Genomic DNA, 16,833 nt, shown 5'->3' on the forward strand with positions numbered 1-16,833 from the left:
AATATATTTTCTTATACTTATATACTCCAGTCTAAATAATGTCAAGAGACATTTAATATGAAACAATAAGGAAAGGCCCTTTCTACGGTTATGACTGAGATTAGATTTCAGAACAGAATGATAACATGATTACAAATAAATTGCTTTTAAGGATTATGCTTAATATTCAATTTAAGGATTATGCTTGCACACGAAAGTAATTTTTTATATGCTATTTGCGGCAACCAATGAGACATTTTGATTTCTACATTGATTATGAACTCTGATTCGTTTTTGGATCATACTTAAACATGTGGTAGAAACTTCATGCTTTGCATTTGCGTATATATTTAAAAGGGTGAACACAATCAAGAAAAATAGTTGATGTTATAGAAAAAAATCTCAAACATTCTAAAGGTATGTTTTTTTTTAAAATAGGTATTAGTGTAATAAAAGAACGTAATTAAACGAGTTTTTTTAATAGCGTAATAAAAAAGAGTTATTGATAAATTTATTTTATATATTGATACATATTTTCAAATTTTATTGTTATTTCCCACATTTCATTAAAAAATCTGTGCAATACCGACTTTTATAACATTTTTATTTCATAGAATAGACTTCTAATTGAAATCTTCTTTGAAAGAACCTGAAAAGAATATTTTTTGGATATATTTTCTTTATATACATTCACGTTTTCATTTTCATTCCTCAATTAAATCCAAACCATTTTTCTTATTTTAAACACTGTCTATTATAAATCTTTAATTTACTTCGTATTCATATGAAAAACCTATAAGAATCCTTTCTGTGAATAAGAATTAATTTACATGGTGGATATTGATTTACATTTGACTGTTGTTTATACGAAGAAAAATATTCTGATAAAATTGTCGTATTTTATAATGATGACAGTTCTAGGAAAAGGAAGGAAAAAAACTCAACATAATGCTGATTACTAAACCAAAATATATGGTATTTACGCCATTTGCTTGGTAAATTTTCCCTTTATATGGTAACGGTTCCCCAGAAATTCTATTTTTTAAAGTTATGGTTAGTATTACCATGCATTTATTAAAAAATGCAAAACTGATCAGTAATTTTAACCGAATTAATAGTTTTTAATCTATGCTCTAAAGTATCAATATGAATTGAACGAATTTCACTAGATTTACCTAATTTTTTCACTTAATATAAAACATTTTATTATTGTTAATTTTACCACAATCATTACTAAAGCGCTTTGGTAAAAACAATATTGCTTTTTGTCATTCTCATAGAGGTGAAATCATGGTACATTTTACCATGTTCGATTAATTTTTACCACATTTTTCTTCTCAGTGCAGATATTAATGCTATACTTTTTATATTTTTGTACGTATAGACATTAATTACGAGAGTTAATTGACAAATATGGAAAAAATGAGGTTATTGTTTTTCCTTTATGCCTTTATTTACAATTAAGAGGCATTTGTAAAGATTCCTTACTTGAAGAGAACCGTCTTTATCACTAAATATTCAAACGATAAATCACATTCAAAAAACCTCTCTATGCATTGCAACCTAACAAAAACAAACAAACAAAAATCCACTTATTTTATAGAAACAAAACTTCCAAATAATTTAAAAAGGAGAACTAGTTTAAAGCATATTTTTTTAGTTAAATGCTGAGTTACTGTATTTTAAATTTATGTTCTTTTAATTGCTTCATAATACAAATTAATAGGTAAGATCTTAAATTTGATTTTTTTTATTTGCAACCGGTTATATATACCAAGTGTTCTTTAGTCACCATCCTTAATATAAATATTTCTAATCCAAGTCAAAATTCAAGTGAAAACGTTTACATGCTAAGTATAGCAAACAAATATACTAGCAAGATATAAGAAAAAGTCTAACGAGTTCTGATTAATCACTACATTGGATATCGGTATTAAAAAAAACAAAAGCTGTTTGATGTTTGATGGACAGCGAATGATTTAAATGAGATATTTAGAAGACCTCAAAATTATGACATAATGTTAGTTCAAACTGATTTATTAGATAATCTGCCTCAAACTGTCTTTCATCTTAATGTTTTCCATAGTTATCTGTTTGATATAGAAGGCATTTTTTCTTTAGTTTAAATATTATTTTTTTAATCTAATACATTTCCTTTCCATACTTCATTTTCAATAAATTTCTAAACACAAATGTAATTGTCGATAGCTGTGGAAAATCCCGTATATATTATTTAATGAAAAATTGCCTTTTATTCTTTTTTTTTTCAATAGTAAATCGTATAACTTCGTTTCCAATTAAGTTTATTGATGAAAACCTACTTTTATAGCTTTTAATTAGTTTCTTATTTGAATTAATTTCGAGAAAAAATTTCTAAGATTTATTAACTATATTACAAAGATTAATTTTCTATAATTAGCGCCGAAGCTAGGAAACGACTGCTAATATTCTAAGCTGTTATTTCTTATATCTGTCGTTGAACAGCCGACCCAATTTTGGGTTTACGACTACTAATGTTCAACTCCGTAGCCTTGTATTTTTGAACCAATCCAGAAGACAAGGGAACTCCTGGATCAGTACCCCCAGAGGTATGGATTTGTTATAAGCTGCTATTTCAAAATTTTGGTACTTTTTGATATATATTATCAAATTATTCTAATTAGACTAATTAGAATAATTACACAATACTGTAGGAAGTTTATTGACTTATTAATATGCCTTTGTTCTGAAGCTGAAAGTAATATATACACTATTATTATTTTCCATCTAAAATTATGGTAAAAAAATCAGCAGCAGTTTTTCCATTCGATTAACCGTAAAGCTTACTGTAAAGAACATTTTTTGCCTGTTCTAATTTGAAACAATTTACAACTTGTATGGTTATAAAACCATGAATACCTAAATTTGGTGACTTCTAATGGCGTGATAATATTCTGGTTGCATAACCGTATTAAGTGAAATTTTTAAGTTTCGTCACATAAAAATTTTATTAAATCCTAACCAGTCATAATAATATTGTTTTTATGTTGGTATATGCAGCAGTTTTTGAAGTTATACTTCTTATGCGACTTCCAACAAGGTTGCGTTAAACGTTTAACGCTACATTTTTATTGGCCGGGAAATCACGGGGTAGGATCCAGTTTTCCCTCATTCATTTCCATATTGTTTTGGTTCTCACTAGCATAAAAATAATAAAAGTCATAAAAGTATTGCTTTTCTATAAATATTTTTTTTTGTTTGATTTGATACACATATAATTTAATAGGATAGTATTTTTTATTTTCAAATTTAGTGGATAACAATTGTAAAAAATGAGTGGAAATAATCCCACGGACAATGCGACTGATTTAAGGTTATGTTAAGTTCCGTCTCTTGTGAATATCAATTGATTGTTAGGTTTTCTCTTTCGAAATTACATTATGACGCATTCACATACATTATTAATACAAATACATTTTCCACGGCGAGACGATGAGGCAACCACAAGCACTTCCACTGGTTCAAGAGGTCCACGAGGGAAAAATGCACAATATTACCGTTATTACAGGGCACGGAAACGAGAGGATCAGGAAAAAGTGTCGTTGAATAAAACTAGTGATCCTTCTACGACTGCTGAGTCTTCTACAATTAACGTCGCAGGTTACGAAGTTTAACTTCTTCCGCGTGGAGGGACTCCACGCACTATTTTTTTTAATGTTTTACTTTTTATTCAGAATTAAATGCAATATTTTTCAAATTAAAAAAGAAATGCACAGTTTGTATCATTAGAAAAAGAATATTTATTTAACACAAAAGCAGACTTATATATTACATTTTATTTTTCACATGAATATATTACAAATTATTCAAAAAGAAATACAATTTACGCAAATGCTTATTTTTTGCTTAGATAAATTTTATATAAATTTTTAATTGAATATAAACCAGGAATATGAAAAGATTTTGATCTGTGGTTTTATTTTGCCTACATAATCAGCTGTTGTGCATACGTGTTAAAAATCTCTTAAATTTTTTTCAGAAGATTTAGGAAGTTTAATTTGTGCAAAGTATTTTCACGCATATGGCTTATGAATTCAATGGCTTATAAATTCCTCAAACAACTGAACTAGTTTTGTACTTATTCTAAAGAGTTGACATTTAAATGTGGGAATTCATTTTAAAATATTAAATATAATTCATCGAAATAATGTTCTAAAGCTCAAAGAAAATAACTGCTGATGGTCTGAAATATAAATGGATTTTGATAAATTTTAAATATTACTCTCACTTATGGCTTATAAAAAAATGTATGATACAAAAGTTTCTTATTTATAATTAAATTAGATAATTTTTTGAAACAAAATATTTTATCTTGCATTTTAAACTTGTCTCTTTTAAGGAAAGAATCAAAAATGATGAAAATAGGAATTATTATTTTCATTTCTGCATTAACTCTTGTGATTTCTGAAAAGGACCAAGGAAAATATGGGAATATCAATTTGTGGAGAAAAACGTTGTGCGGTGAGTTTATAAATAGTATACTTTTACAAAATATCCATTTATTGCTAATCAAAAATCCAAAGCAATAATTCAATTTTTCAAATTTAGAAATTTTATATTTTCAACCCATTAATGCATAGAAAATGTTTTGTACTAATTTTTTGTTTGTAAATGCTTTGTAAAAGACTAAATCCTGTAGGTTATTTTTATGTCGATGCGTCCGCATAACACAAATAATCACACAAAATGTAACTGAATAATAGTTTCAGTTCTTTTCTCTTTTATAAAATATATAAAATTTTATATTTTTTCTCTTTGAGTTTTTAAAAACGAAAAATATTAATTAATTTTAAGATTTAATTTGCACTAAAATCATATATTTTCAAAGCTATTTAACGTAGTCATTTCTTAAAGCAATCCTAAGTTCCTTCTAAATCCTTGCGCTGTTATAATATTGTTGAAGCATAAACTAGATTGGTCTTTCTATTTAGTGAAAAATTTTGAAATTTCATGAAGTATAAAGGAAGTTCCGTTATAAATATGTATTTTCAGAATCCTCATTAATAATAAAATTAAGAATGTATATATTGGAAGTCCTAAATTGCTAGTTAAATATTCACCTTTTTGTCAATTATGTGTACACATTTTTTGTCTTGTTTTCACGTTTCACAAGGACGTAAGACGCATTTGTTAAGAGTGGTAATTACGAAACACCCTCAATGTCAAAGTGAATTTTCTTCCTTTTTAAGTTTAGAAACCTGTTCTTCGAAGCTATTAATATTTGCGGAAGTGGTCCAAATTGCTAGAGGGCATGAAAATAAGTTCTAAGTAAGTAATCGCTATAAATTAAAAGTATCAAGGGCGATCCAGATGCTCAATCCAAGCTTACTTTGAAGCTAATTAAATTTCATGTTTTTTTTTCTAAAAAAAATACTGTTAAATAAGTTTTTTTTAAACTGACTAGCCACAAATGCAACAAAAGACCAATCATGAATGAAAGGAAAAATTCTTTTCCTCCACAACACTAGAAGAGGTTGAGCTATACCCGCAAATGTTGCTTTTTATTTTATATTTAGGAGTCATGCAAACCCTTGGAGAACCGACTTACATTACGTCTATGGAAGCTATTCTTCTTTCCTTATCTTTGACCCGATGATCTGGGCGTGATGTAGAGCACATTGCGGTAAAAAAGTTCAATGCAGACCGATAATGTGTACCATGGTATCCTTCACTAGCTGATCAAAGTGGCAACCCACCCGCTCACTGACTGCAGCCAAAGATGCTTGACTGCTGTGATCTACTGTGCTCTGCAATCAGACCACTGTGGGACAAAATCAAAATAGGCTAGTTAAAAAAATGATCAAAATATCGTAATGATCAAAAGAAGTTGGGAATTAAAGTTAAAAATGGGTTTTCAAAATGAGTTTGGAATCAAAGATCAAGATAGGCTGGGAACCACTTATTTAGAATAAGATATTTTAAAATGGACTGAAAGTGAAGATTTGGTCCTCCGTGAATTACAGAAATTTAAATAAGATCTTAAAATAAAACTTTTTGTAAATTTTATTATAATATTTATATGTTTAAAATAAAATTGGTAAATGTAATATCATTTTAATACTCGATTATTTTTTTAAAGAAAAGCACGGTACTAACCTTGACCGGGACCTTCAACGTTGCATGGCATATGATGAACCATTTGTAAGTAAAAGCTTAAGTTTGCCATTTCATATTATCTGAAAGATGTATTTATTATGTAATAGTATTATCTATTAGTATTATTATCTAAAAGTATATATATTTTCCTGGATGCTAACCATAATTCAAAATGGTGCTTGAAAAATTAAGTTCAAGCGTAAGTAATTGTGTTTTTCCTTTTTGAAAGGAGTTTTTTTTATGTTCATCCTAGGGGATCCCAGGATTATTGGGACAAAGTTAAAGGAGAGGTAAAGGGAAATCATAAGGATTCTAAACAGCATAGCGACCCTTGATCAAAACCGTCGTGGGAAAGTATCATGACAGATATAAGAAGAAAAAGAGAAGCAAGACTTAGATAGTCTGAAAAATTATATGTCAAAGATTATATGACAAAGATTGTGCTGTGGTAGATGACACGTGAAAATGTCACAAATATGTTCAAAATTCCCACCATTGATAGTGATGCATTTTTCACACCCATGGGCCACGGATTCTCTCAAATATGCCTGCATTTTGTCATGTATCCTCAGCAGTACAGACGATTTTTGCAACCAGATCTATTTTCAAATCCACTGATGTTTCATGAGCGAAACATTTCAGTGCACCCCCAACAAAAAAGAAATCCATGCTGTTTAAATCCGGAGAACGTAGGGGCTAAGGAGTCGGTCTACCACCCAAAATTCAGCTTGTGAACAACAAAAGATAGCGGTGGACAAAGACTTTTCTGAACAAGGGTTGTTGAATTGTTGTGATCCCTCCCCCTACCTCCCCTTAAAGTTTGTCCCAATAATCCTGGGACAAATTATCCTGTAGATTATTCTGTAGATTATTCATATTGAACCAAGAAGAAACGTCATTCCGAACAATATGATCACTAAATATAAACTTTGTATGCGAGCAAAGGAATAAAATAACAAGTATGTTGTGGTCACTTACAAAAAAAAGTTGGGCAAATATTAGTTAATATTAAAACATAGTACATTGTAAATAGTTAATATGGGGAATGAATAAAGAAACTAACGTCAATTAGTAATTCAGTAAATTGTAAATGTAAAATATTTCAGCATTCTATACGTTTTACATGAAACAAAACATTCGCATTTTCACATAGGATGTAATTTAAAATATTTTAATTTACTTCTATTTAATCTACAGTAGTGAAGACCCTATTAAAAATGTTTAAAGCGATTGCATAAGTTTTTACAATTTATATATAAAAAATGTATTACACAAATTGTCGAACGTTCAAAGCTTATTGATAAGCTTATGTAAATAGCTAAATACCTTACGTTATATTTATTTTTCATAATTTTGAAAGTTTAATAATTATTAAAGTTTACATGGCTGTTGAAGTTTATTAGATTTTTAACAATTAATCACGCATGGAAAAGTAACCGGAACACATTATTAAACTAAGAAGAAATACTTCGTAAGCGTCATTTCACTGCCTTTTGAAAATAAATATAAGGGGGACCAGAAAGTAATGTCGCTTTGGCTCATTTGATATATGTTATCAAGATTTTATTTTTAATCAATAACGCATTCACCCTGGTAACCTTTCATTGACGGATCAAAAATGAATCGAAACGGATCGAAAAAAGTGTATTGGTTATTATGACTAACGAACATTTACAGTGCAAAAACGAAATTACCTTACGGTCCCCCTAACATTTTGAATGCATATTTTGCAATATTTATATGGAAAGAGTCAAATTTATTTTAGTGACAATTATTTCGATGCATTTTTTCATTGTTTGATTTTACCATGATATTTTGCCTCCTTTTTTCTAGTTTAATGCTAATTGGAGAAACTGCTTTAGAAAAATACAGCCGAAGGCCATGGGATCATTTCAAATTTATCAAGAAATGGCCTGCAAGGACCCGTCTATTTACCATAAAGTAAAGTTAATCCTTTTTGATATTTTAACATTCATTTACTCAAAATAATAAAATAAAGTTCTAGCATTACCAATGGAGGGTTCAATGCTTTTCCTTCTAAATATATTAAAACAACTATTTTAATTTAAATCTGAGAAATAAAATGACTAAAGTAAAATCATGTGTGTTGTGTTGAATAATTTTTAAAACTTATGAACATATTTTAAAATAAATTATCATAATGAAAAACATATAAAATATTAAATGCCTAACATTAAACTTTTTCTGAATTATTTCAAACTAATTCTGCTTGTGCTCAATATTTTTTTCACTTCAATGATCTTTTCTTTCACTGAAACTAAAGTAAGGTACAAACTTAATCATGTGCTTTTTCATTTAAACAATAAATATAAAGTGAATAAGTGTAAGTAGAATTAACTAAAGCATGTTAAATTCTCACTAAAAAAATAATAAATGGTAAAACATGTATATATGGTAAAACACGCATCCAAGCTGCAGTATATGTGTAATTTTCTCTATTATGTATTTTCCTCTACTTTTTTATTAAAACATAAGGATAAAACAAGACACATTTTGCCTAATCGACTTCCAAGTTTTATGTTTTGCAATGTGTGCTAAATATATATGTAAATAATTTTTTTAAAAAAATAATAAGGAAAATCATAAATTAATAAAAACAGGATAAAATTAAAACAATATAGCAGTTTAGATTTTTACTTGGTTTTGAAATTAAAATTTATGTTAAAATTAAAATAATATAATTATATTTTTTTGATGTTTTTTGTAACGCCACAAAAATTTTTTTTGCTAGGGACCAGGGAATCTTACTAAACTCATAACAAAATTCTTTACATTCAAAAATGTTTACATTTGAAAGTTCTTTTTAAGTACACAAAAAAAAATTGAATTCCCTAGTTGCTTAGTTTCTTACAAATCACATTGTTTAAAAATGCAGTTTTTATTGCATATTTATGTTAAACAATTTTTAAAGAAATTTCTGAAAATTTCATCTTTAGTAAAGAAAGATTTAGTGCTTATATGTTTCATAAACATTATTTATTTTATTGATGGCATAGGTTGATGAATGCACAAAAAAACATAAACCTGCACGCTCTGTGGTAAGTATATATTGGTATTTTGATATTATATTTAGAGTAATGTTGCAATGATTGGGTCACTTAATTTTGGCAACTGGTTTTTGTGACAAATTTGCATATGTTAATGTACTTATTACCTTACATATTACGCATACGTAGACATAGATGCTGGCAGATTTTATAAATAGGCAGGTGACTGTTTTATTCTTTAATAAAGTTTTACCTTAATGAAAGTCAGTAAAATACATGCAAATATTGGGAGTCTGTTTAACTAGCGAATAAGAGCTTAAATACACCACTTTTACGAGTGCTTTCTTGTACTTCTGGAAATTTTTCATGTTTGTAAATTGATTTTGAAAGAATAAATTAGACATCTGGATATAATTATGCCTGATACCTTTCCCTTACTTAATTTAACACAATGGTATTTTCTTGTACAACCCGCAACATTTTGGCCACAAGTCCGGATTTACGTATGAAGTAGATAGGTAGCAGTTAAGGGTCCCAAGAACTGTAAAGACCTCACCAAAATCAATTTATTTTTAGTTCACTATTTGCTTTAGTATTGAACAAAGCTGTTCTCTGAAAAAAATTTCAGATAAAATTCCGGTGAAATTTACCGTCATTTTGAGTGCCAGAACTTCTATTTATTAGATGCTAACCGTAGTTTGACTGCTATTTTACTAACTAAATTTAAAGGGATTTTTCTTAGGTACCTCATACCACTTTCTAACTATTTGTAGAACGAATTTCACCACTGTTGTTTTGTTGAAGAACACAGAAGCAATGCCGGCAAATAAAGAGTTTATTAAAATGCAACTTGAGGAAATAACATCTCGCACACACAGTGCTATGCAAAAGAAAATACATCTTAATCAGTCATCATAGCTTATGATGTGATAGAAAGAACGAACCACCTCTCAGGCAGCTGCTTCAACTACTTTATACGGATTTCCCCTATCGGGAAGTCGTTACACTAACTTACGCAACTCGCGCAACTTACCTGAGAGAGAGAGAAAGGAAAAATGGGGTTTTGTTCGCATATTAACAGCAACCACCTACTTTAACTTAGAATAAGTCAATTTGTTAACATTGCCACGCAAAACAATAAAATGAATAAGCTTAAATTTTGTTTCTGTAGTAATTATTTTCTCCTTCAAAGAATCCAAAAATGATATAATCTGCAATAAATGAAAATTCTACATTATAGCCTTAAGTATATTTAAGTTTTTATATGAACAATACATTCAGCAACCAAGTGATTTTATAAAAGGCTATTAATTCAATGCTTAATAACCAACAATGTTAAGCTGTTCTACCGTAAAGTGCTCGACTTCGCTCTCAAATCCTCAAACTACCAAAACAAGAGTGCTATCCTCTCTGCAGAGGATCAAAATTGCGATGGCATTTCTTCGGATTATAATCAGGGAGGTTTCCCAGACCGTCTCCAATAACCCATTGTGCAGCTCTAGGGCGATGTAAATAAAGTATCTACCTAAATAAAATAGAGGTTATCAAAATGAACATTTTTGCGTCTTGTCAAACATAGCTAAAATTATACTTCGCTTAAAATTAAATTAATTTCACCGCACTTACTACCAAACATCATGGTAAGAAAACTTATCTTATATCTAATTTTACTAAAAAGTTGTTACCAAAGCTCTTCAGTGGAAATAACCTTGCTTTTTAGTGTTCCCATAGGACCGGAAACACAGTTAATTCTTGTCGTTTTGAATTTTTTTTAGTGTGCCAAGTTTCATAAAAAAAGAAAAAAAATTAAAATTCAAATAAAATACCCACATTCAATTAATTACAAAACTTAAAATATGTCTTTTTTTCAAAAACTATAAGCATTTTGAACACAAATGAGGTCTAGAAGTTATATTAAAAATTGTTAGTTATATTTAAGAGTTTCTTGATTATCTTTATTTAAAATATCGAAAATATTTTTTGCTCATTTATTGTCAGAAAATATTTTTATGCACAATTTATACACAGAAACCTATTTCATCATATAGATTTCTACATTTTAGCCATAACATTAACTAAGCCTCAAAAAAACTTTGTGATTTCTTTCAAATAGCGGCATTTTTTGTGTTTTATTTATTTATCTATCTTTTCTTTGCAGATGAATAAACCTGCATTAGTAAGTACACAATTATTTTTCATATTTTTGTTTTAAAAATTCTTATCATTAAGAAATTTAGTCATTTTGAAAAAACAGAAATATAACTTTTTTAATTTATTAAATGGAAGGTAGAACAGTGAAGGAAAAGTTATCATTTGTTTAAAGACAGTTGATGTGATGAACGATCACAGAATTAAATTTACCGGAAAGCCGACCGGACTATGAAGAAGTCAGAGAGCTTACCTTAGATCAGATAAGTCAAGGATTCGAATACCAAACAAGTCATGGATGTTCTTTCATTGCGCTGTCCTTACTGTGGGAACAACGTTGGCCTTCCTAATATGGTGCCCCTGAAAGAGTGGCCAACAAATCTGCCCTATTGATACCTGAAAGTCGAATAACAATCGAGTGAGTTTTGGAAGAAAAAGAAAGTATTTACCAGAAATGCTTGTTCAAGAAACTGGATTTTTAAGCAGTTAAACGTCATTACCGTTAAAGTAATTGCTTGTGCACAAATTTAATATAACTACAAGCTCCTCTTTTCCGGAGTGGGGATTTTTGCACCCCTGATCACCATTACCCTCACTTACTGAAAACTGTCACCATAACTATTACTTCATTATGTTCATTTTATGTTCTGTTCTGTTGTCATGTATGATATTTCACAATTCAGTTTGTCTTATCTTTTCCTTAGAGGGGAAAATTAGTCAGTTTCAATTTTGGTATTTATCTCAACTACGTACTTCACTTACTTTAAGCTTTTATTTATTTACAAATCCTTGTGAAACTTGAAGTAAGAAAAAAACTGCACATAAGAGGTATTTATAAGTTCAAATCAATACTTAAAAAAGGGAAAACTCAAACTTTTTTAATGTCTGATCATTTATTCATTTCGATGACTGACGATAAGTTCGGTTGATATCACGCCGTTGACAAGTCTTATAGATGGCATCTATATCTAAAGATGTCGACTATTTATCCATACTTAACTCTATATAATTTTTTTTTGAAGCCAATGAAATTTTTTATCAAGTACATCATTCAAGTCATTAAAGGTAAGTTTTCTGCTTCATCTACAGTTAGTATTTTGATAGTATATTAGTATATTTTCTTTTAAAAAATTTTTAGTAGTTCAGATTTTTTTCTACATGCAACTAAATTAAATGCTACTAAATTAATCGTGACGCACTTATAAGAGTAAACAAATGCCTCTTCTCACCCATTTGTTATGTTCTTGGTGTAATGAGTAAATATTTATTTCTGCTAGTAGATGAAAACAGCATGTTTTAATGGGACATTCCCGATGCAGGTTCATTGAAAGGTTAACTGATAGTCGGAACTGAACACTTCCTATATCAAATCTTACTGTTGTTACTACTGACAAATATTTCTCTGACATTTCTTATTTTTCTTGTAAATTTTCTTTATTTTTATTCCTTTTTAATGTATATTGATTTTTTTTTCAGAATTGCTTTGAAAAAGTATTAAAGAAGTACCATTTGAATGAACTCTTAAAGAAGTACTTTTCTCATGTTAACTAAAAAAAATTAAAATTCCATTGAATTGTTTTGTCATAGATTATATAATGTTTAAAAGTGTGCTAAATGCAAGATAAAAACTTATTGTAAAAATAAATAAATACTTATTCTACCGGACAATATGCCTTATTTATTTCTGTATTATTGCTTGCCTGATGTAATTTCTTAGATAATTCAACTGCAAACTCAATATTCATGCCACTATTACTCAGTAGTTAAGGAGTTAAAATGTCATTTTGAAGAACTCTTGTACAGTTCTTCAAAAGGAGTACAGTTTCAGGGAGTACAATTTGGGCTCTACTCCCAACAAGGACTTGAAGCCCAATCAGCCTCTGATCAATGGGTACCAGCTTGCCTTGGAAGTAAAAGCGGCATGTGCGCAATGCTGGCATCATCGTGACATTCATTCCATTGGACCTTCCCTCGGTTCACAACGGATTGCCACTGAATTGTTTTTAAACTCATTATGCTTTTAAAAATTTACCATCGTAATAATCTGGTAAATCCGTGACTTGTGATTAACATTTATGATGGAATTCAATCATAACTCTTCTTATGGTAGATTCCAGTAATTACCATTAATTTAAAATTCAAATAAAGAATAACAAAAGGAGTGAGGAGTGTATTGTTTTTTGCTCGTTCAGCTTAGGAGCCAAATTATTTATCCTCATAAAGTTTCTAAGTAGTTACAAAATTCTTTAAAAGATTATACTGCTAGGAGCAAAAATCCATAATACGATATTTATAAAATTCCTACTATAAACAGCAACAGCTTGGCATAGTCTGAAGACAAAACTAGCAAACACCGGGGCAAAAGTTTTACTTACCATGATCTGACAAACAACAAAAAATATTATTTTATAGTTTTTCCTACTTGCAACGTGATTTGCTGACAAACTTTGTAACTAATTTGGAACTTGGAAGGAATAAACCATATGCTTTCGTAGATATAAGCTTCTAAATGTATTATTTTTAAAATTGTATAGATTTTATTAGGATTTATTTTAAAAATAAGTTTAAATTTATATTATAAATTGCATTACAACTATTTTAGCTAAAGTAATAAATTTTGTTAAATTCCCACGAATGGTAAAATTATGTATTAGCTGTAGCCAGAGGAGCTAGGACTCGAATCTCCATGTAGCACAGTGAAATTGGGGCTTAAAGTAGACATTCGAAATAATTCACTAAAACTTATTTGAATTTCACAGCGAATTTAGTTTTTTGTTATGACCAGAATTTGTTTAGTAAGTTTCGATTGGCCCCATTTGAAATTTTCAGAAATTTTTAAAGTGAGGTTTCGCACGTAGCGAAATAAAGAAAGTAGAATTTTAAAGACTGATATTCAGACAAATACTTTTCTATACTGAATCAATTGTGATTAAAAATGAGAAAAAAATTCCTAAAAGGTAGCCTAAAAAGTTCTTAAATGCCTATCATATTTTGTCTTTAATTTTGATAATTTAAAGTCTCCGTAATTTTATCTGATATTTCAGAGCGTTGTAGCATGGGGATGCAATGAAGATTAAACTGCATCAATGCAATGAAGATTTTTTAAAAGTGATCTCGAATTTTGATATAAATTAACATTATGGGATTTTTGTTTACATTTTTAATTTTAAAAAAAATCAGTTTTTCAATAATTTAGCACTTTTCTGAAATGAATAACTAATTTAAAGATCAAATCATTATTGTTTTTTAATATACTGTATTTCTACCTAAAAAGAAATATGTAGTGGTCTTAAACATTTTATACCACAAACGTTTTTTTATGAAATTTCAGCAATTATAAACTGTATTATTTTACTTTTTGTATTTTTGAAAGCATATTTTTCAACTAAAGCCCAGACATTTTTACCTGAAAGGTAAGGATTATTAAATCGATAAGAATAATTAGATGTCAGACAGACCGCTCTAAAACAAAATTTGTATAATTTCTTAGGGAAACTTTTGTTATTAAATTATTCATTCAGACTGATTTTTAAATTATAAATTCACTTTCATTATTTCTTTATCCAAGTTATTTTCTCACTGGCTGCAGCTTGGGAGAAGTACTTATTACAGTGCAGAAAAAAATATATACACACTCTCCTAAAAATGAAATTCTCACTTTTGTATTTCTTCTGCGCAATGCTTGAGCTGTATTCTGTTTATCTTGAGAAATATTTCGTCACGGAAGCACGCAATTTGTGAGGAAACGTGAACACACAAATATGGGCCAAAAATGTTTCCTTAACTTGGATCCTCATTGCAGGGCATTATGTGAGATTGTTAACTATTATAAGGAAACTAGAATGAAGAATAAATGATCGAAACTAGAATGCCGACATAGGTGACCGGTGTGTATAATAGTCAAGGAGTTAACCTTATACAAAGAAGATCCTGAGTTTGAATTCCACTTCGAACATGGATGCAGTTTTTCTCTTTGTTCTATCTGTCCTACTTTGTGTTGGTGGGATGACGTTGATCCTAATACGGTGTAAACGAAAGAGTGATCAACCAAGCCTTTTTTAGAAAAATAAAATAGAATAGTGAAAAATAGAATAGTGAAAAATAAAATGGAATAATCTTTACTTTGATGAAATCATTTTTTGAAGAGTGAGGATTGTCATTTCGTCACTTTTACAAAATATTCGCTTGGTGTATATACAGGGAAATGGTTTCGTCAAAAACGAGGAAAATTTCGTTAGATTTGAGTATCCATTTTTTGCCGTACATATAAATTAAAATTTTTATTTAACTTTTATCTTAAAAATTATCTTGAGTTTTAATATTTCTCCTCGATTTATATCAAATCATTAAATTTTAAATTAGTAATTAAAACGAGTTTATCTACTTCCTCCAATATGATATAAATGTTTTGACTGGAATAAGCAAATTATAAATGACAATTTCATGTTGGGAGTTATCATTAAAAATCCATTTAAGCAGATATCGCCGCTTTCCACTTAGATTAATTTTAACAAATCATATTAAAATATCGCTTATTAGTTTTAATAAGAGATTGTAATGACGTGATTGTAATAAGAGATTGCATTTAACGGAGATGATGATTCTATTTGAATGTCATGACAAATTTTTTTTTTTTAAATAAAAGCTTTTGATATTTTTGAAGAAATACAAAGCGTTAGAGAAGCAGGAGGTAAATATTAGATTATTTATTATTTCAGTTGTAATAATGTTATAAAGTTTTATTATTTCATGATTTTATTCTATTTTGAATTGAAGTAAACTATTTTAAAATGATCTATTTCAAATAGAATGATGAAGCTATATATTTTAAATAGAGTGTTTTTAAAATTTTTCTAAATTGTTGAAGAATTATTTGTCTGACACTAATCCCCACATACGTTAATACTACATTGTAGAAACTACAGGACAGAGTAAAAGGAGTGTTGATAACACAATTAGTCAATCTTGCATTAAATTAAGAAAAAATATCAAATATTGTCAATTCATTTCCCCCAAAAGGATGTGGGTTATGGAATATGTCAATAAGGACACAGAAAAATAATTTAAAAATATGATCATTGTAAAATACCTTTAGCATTAAAACATAATAAACAGTTTTGTAGCATGACACTTCAATAGCTAGTTGTAACGAAAAAAGCAAGTAAGACAAGAATTGCTAAAGAAAAATTAAATTCAAAATAAAATTTTAGATGACCTATATGTTGGTTCCAGGCATAAAAAATTTGTAATTTTTTAAAAAATTTTTTAAAACAATGCCCTCATTCTGAAATTTAAGAACAGGATTACTTTACTCTAACTGACCAATTGATTACAAAAGTAATATTTGAGTGAGGTAACCAAATAATTCAAAATGTGTTTTGTCTTTTGTGTGCCTATTATATCGCTTATCCCAAAATCCAAATTTAACGATTCCATTTATTCAAGTATTCAAAGTATTCATTTATTATATACCACTAGAATACAGGCATTTCAGTCATTTTCAAGTAGTCAAGTTTTCATATCATTTATCAAGTCGTCATATCATTTATCAGTCGTATTTATC

At 28.7% G+C, this 16,833-nt stretch overlaps 1 protein-coding gene across 1 annotated transcript; it reads left to right on the plus strand.

Moving 5' to 3' along the window:
* The first annotated feature begins 239 nt into the window (after window positions 1-239).
* Window positions 240-12,938, plus strand: LOC139424792 (uncharacterized). The gene is made up of 7 exons (XM_016055893.4): window positions 240-396; window positions 4,358-4,479; window positions 6,098-6,159; window positions 7,948-8,055; window positions 9,132-9,173; window positions 11,281-11,298; window positions 12,747-12,938. Exons 2-7 carry the CDS (start codon window positions 4,371-4,373, stop codon window positions 12,819-12,821), a joined length of 414 nt encoding a protein of 137 aa, XP_015911379.1. The 5' UTR covers window positions 240-396; window positions 4,358-4,370; the 3' UTR covers window positions 12,822-12,938.
* Window positions 12,939-16,833: the final 3,895 nt, after the last annotated feature.

The sequence above is a fragment of the Parasteatoda tepidariorum genome, chromosome 4 (genome assembly GCF_043381705.1).
Source record: "Parasteatoda tepidariorum isolate YZ-2023 chromosome 4, CAS_Ptep_4.0, whole genome shotgun sequence".
In the NCBI taxonomy this organism is placed as follows: Eukaryota; Metazoa; Arthropoda; class Arachnida; order Araneae; family Theridiidae; genus Parasteatoda; species Parasteatoda tepidariorum.